The sequence below is a fragment of the Salvelinus fontinalis genome, chromosome 37, assembly GCF_029448725.1.
Source record: "Salvelinus fontinalis isolate EN_2023a chromosome 37, ASM2944872v1, whole genome shotgun sequence".
Classification (NCBI taxonomy): Eukaryota; Metazoa; Chordata; class Actinopteri; order Salmoniformes; family Salmonidae; genus Salvelinus; species Salvelinus fontinalis.
In genome coordinates, this window is record NC_074701.1 from 20,623,349 (window position 1) to 20,627,323 (window position 3,975).

At 40.0% G+C, this 3,975-nt stretch overlaps 1 protein-coding gene across 1 annotated transcript; it reads left to right on the top strand.

Moving 5' to 3' along the window:
- The first annotated feature begins 1,873 nt into the window (after nt 1-1,873).
- LOC129835953 (otoraplin-like) lies at nt 1,874-3,388 on the top strand. Its single transcript, XM_055901646.1, has 4 exons — nt 1,874-2,093; nt 2,340-2,479; nt 2,898-3,014; nt 3,185-3,388. The coding sequence occupies exons 1-4, from the start codon at nt 1,967-1,969 to the stop codon at nt 3,206-3,208; spliced, it is 408 nt and encodes a 135-aa protein (XP_055757621.1). The 5' UTR covers nt 1,874-1,966; the 3' UTR covers nt 3,209-3,388.
- Nucleotides 3,389-3,975: the final 587 nt, after the last annotated feature.

The window sequence follows — 3,975 nt, forward strand, 5'->3', positions numbered from 1 at the left end:
CTCACTGTACGATTTCACCTTTCTTATAACTGTAAAATAAATATGATCATTCTTAGTGACAGTACAATATTGGCACCATTTCATATAACTGACGACAAAGACTTTTGTGCAAAATAATCAGTTCTAGAAAATAATGTTATATTACAGCTAGATGAAGCTAGATGAAACTGCTATTTTTGAATCCGCTAGACTCTCCCATATCACAGATATGAGGTTCACAGTCTTAGAAAACCTTTCCTTTGTCTGGATAGGCTAGAACATGTGACACGTTGCTCCCTATGCAAATAGATGATTTCCTGTGTCTGTGAACCTCACAGCTGCGCTTGCAATAGCACAAATGAATCGGGACAACCAGCGCTTTCGGGAGTCTAAACCAATTCATGTTGGGCTGTTCACAGAGTACGCTGTACACAGAAACATTGGTCGGAACTGGTCCAGACCCACTCAAAGTCCCATCTATAGGAGACTTAACATCTATTTGTTAAATACACACTGCCCCAATCTCATGACAAGACAATTGTCCAATAGCAAGGCATATTTTGTTGACATGCAAATAAGTCACATCTGTGACATAACGGCAGATCAAATTTAGGCCTAGATTCAATCCGTATTGCGGAAGATCCACGCTATAGCGTGATTGAAATTTTAAGGCGATGTTCCTGCTTTCGCAAAAACTGCATTCACGGTAAACGCTGCATAGGTTGGCTCAAATGGAAATTACCTTTACATTTCAATCGCACTATAACGCAGATCTTCGACTATATAGATTGAATCTAGTGCTTTTGCTCAAAACAAGTGAGAGGCTCTGAAAACAATATTGTAAACATGTTATGTGCGTTCACGTGCTGCGTCAACCATAAACTAAAAGTACAGCTATTATGCTCATTAACAAATTAAGAGTTAAAAATCCACATTTTATAAATAATGTTTTATTGTTGCATTTTCCTGCAGAAAATGCTGTTATCAGGTAATTTCCTTAGTATGTGACGTCAGAGTTCAGAGATGATAGACAAGTTTCCCACTAGTAATTACTAGTTGGAGGGGCGTTCAAGTTCATTTTCCCCAGTCGTATGCTGGTATTTAAGAATTGACCAGTTTTTAGAACGCATGATCAATCCAGTTTTACTGACACCATTTCCAGCTACCATGTAGGTAAAACTTGAAGACAGGGCCCATCTTTTGTAGGCTCCTGCTGGGATATCACCAAGGTGTAGTCTGCAAAACAACAAACCTGTTAGCTTAAATGGAACCGGCGGAAATGAAGGGCAGAAAGAATATGTTCCCTAAATGCAGTAATGTCCTGAATTACATTTTTTATTTAACCAGGCAAGTCAGTTAAGAACAAATTCTTATTTATAATGACAGCCTACACCGGCCAAACCCTAACAATGCTGGGCCCATTGTGCACCACCCTATGGGACTCCCAGCCTGGAATCAAACCAGGGTCTGTAGTGATGCCTCTAGCACTGAGGTGCAGTGCCTTAGACCGCTGCGCCACTCGGAAGCCACTGAACACCCTCGGATTTGGAGAAGGAACAGAATGCGGAGAAGGAGAATTCACAGATATTATCTGTGTCTTATGTAACTCTGGAGAAATCAAGTGGATGTGGTTCAATCATACTCAAATCTCAAATGTTCTATAAAGCACTAAGGATATACCTGTTGAGGCAGCTGCATGTTGCCAAACAAAAAAGAACTAACAAGAAAACATACAAATATCCTTGTCTGTTTTTGATAAGAGCTCACTGCAGGGCTTTTGTTTTTCCCATAAAACTTGCAGCCCACTTTTTTTCTTTTAGGAATGTGGAATGTGGAGCCGGTCAACTCTGATTGGTCAGAATGCCTGTGATGAAAGGGTTCTGCCCATCCAGACATAGGAGAAGAAGTGTGTGGAAGTTTACAGTCGTGAGTTATTTCGCACTCACTCACACACATACAGTACACTCACTTTCTCACAGTCTTCAGGATGAACCATCCACTGCATTTCACTCTCCTGCTCCTCTCTTTGGGATTTCTGTACTGGACCACCACCAGTGCTGTTCTTATGGACAAACTGGCAAACAGCAAAATCTGTGCAGATGAGGAGTGCTCATGTGAGTACAGATTTTATGCACCTTACCGATCAGAAGACCATTGTTGGAGAGTACGGATTTCTGTTCTCTATTCAGACATTCTGGATTTTTTGAGGGATGTGACAATACCATGCACCCATCAATCAATCCAGTCAATACTGGCTTTATATGTGATTTGACAAAAGAGTGCACAGTCTATGTGTTTTCTTATTTCATATACTGTAGGTAATTTGCTTTCATGTTGTTTTTGTTGTTGTTCCCTCTCAGATGCTCTCTCTATGGCTGTGGCTCTGGATGACTTCATCGCTCCTGACTGCAGATTCATCAACATCAAGAAGGACCAGATGATCTATGTGTACTCCAAACTCACACCAGAGGAGGGCACTGGAGTCTTCTGGTCTGGAAGTGTATGTTCTGTGATGACCGGTTTGTTTCCAGAGTTACAGAAACATTTTCATCACTATTCAAAATATGTTTTTAGAAAATGGTCCATCCCAACCGTTTTTGTCAATTCATGTTGAAATGTAAAGACCCTAGTGACATTTTCCATATGATCAATGTACCAATCAAGTAAGGTGATTCTATGCTCCGTCCAGGTATGAGGTTCATACCTTTTGAGGTGCATTTTGCTGTGCCTGTCACATTGTTTAATCATTTCGAATTGTGGAATGTGTGAGTTTTGGGCAGAAACTCACAGATATATGACTCGATCACACAAATGCATCTATTCTGCTCTTCCTAAACCTGCCCCCTAGATATGAATGTTTCTGTCATGGTGAAACACCTGAGCACATCTATCTAGCACCATGTTCCTCTCTCTGGCAGGTTTACAGTGAGCGTTATGTGGACCAGATGGGCATCCTCGGCTACTTCCCCAGCAACCTGGTAAAGGAGACTACCAAGTTTAAGAAGGATACTGATACTGTGGAGATCCCTACGGCCGTGAGTATTACCTCAACTTCCACGCATTCAACACTATAGCTACCAACAACATGTTGTTTGTCTCCATTCATTCTCGCTCAGTGGGTACATTCTCACAGGTAATCAACAGATCCTGAAGTATTACTTATTGTTGTAGTTTTGATCATTGTTACATTTGTTCTCTCTTGCAGGACGTTGACTTCTACTGTTTCTGATTCTCTGGATGATGTAGGTCTCTTTATTGATCAACTGTTTAGCTGTTTTTCTGGGAATTACAAAGGAAATATGCGGAAGTAGAGATCCTTATGATCTGCGGGGCAAGGTTTTTATTATTTCAAAGACTTTTCTTTTATTTTGATATCGAAAATGTTTCAATAAAACCCCTTTCATCCCAATGTTTGTACTGTACATGTTGTATCTTCTCAAATCAGGGATCAAATTATCACTAATATGACGAAAACAAATGTTCTAAGCTTACTGTAGGCTATATTAAAGTTGTTGGAGTTTGGCTGAGTGGAAATGTTATGTTTCCAAGTATCCAAACATACAACAATATCACAGTGAGGGTAGGATACTGCTGCTGTGTGTTGGAAAGCCTCCTGTATATTTTGGATGTGTTTAGATCCTCAGTGAACAGGATCGCGGAGTAAGCCTGCCAGGGTTATGGGAGTTACCTTGTTTCATAGGATTAGGTGTTATGAAAAGCACCACTGAAAACATTCTGATTAAATGTTAGTGGAAGATAATATCAATTTGATATGCTTGGAAACAGATAGAGGAAGGAGAAGCGTGTCATTGATTTTGCAGTTGATGAGGCAAAACCTCATCATCTGGCTGGGTATGACACATTTATTAGAAACAACCTAACGACTTGATATTAGGTTATAGAGTAGTAAATACCTCTAGAAGAAATATTATGTGAAGATTTGTCAAGAAGATATTTTACTGATAAGCAGTGGAAATAGAAAGATGAGGTTTTTTT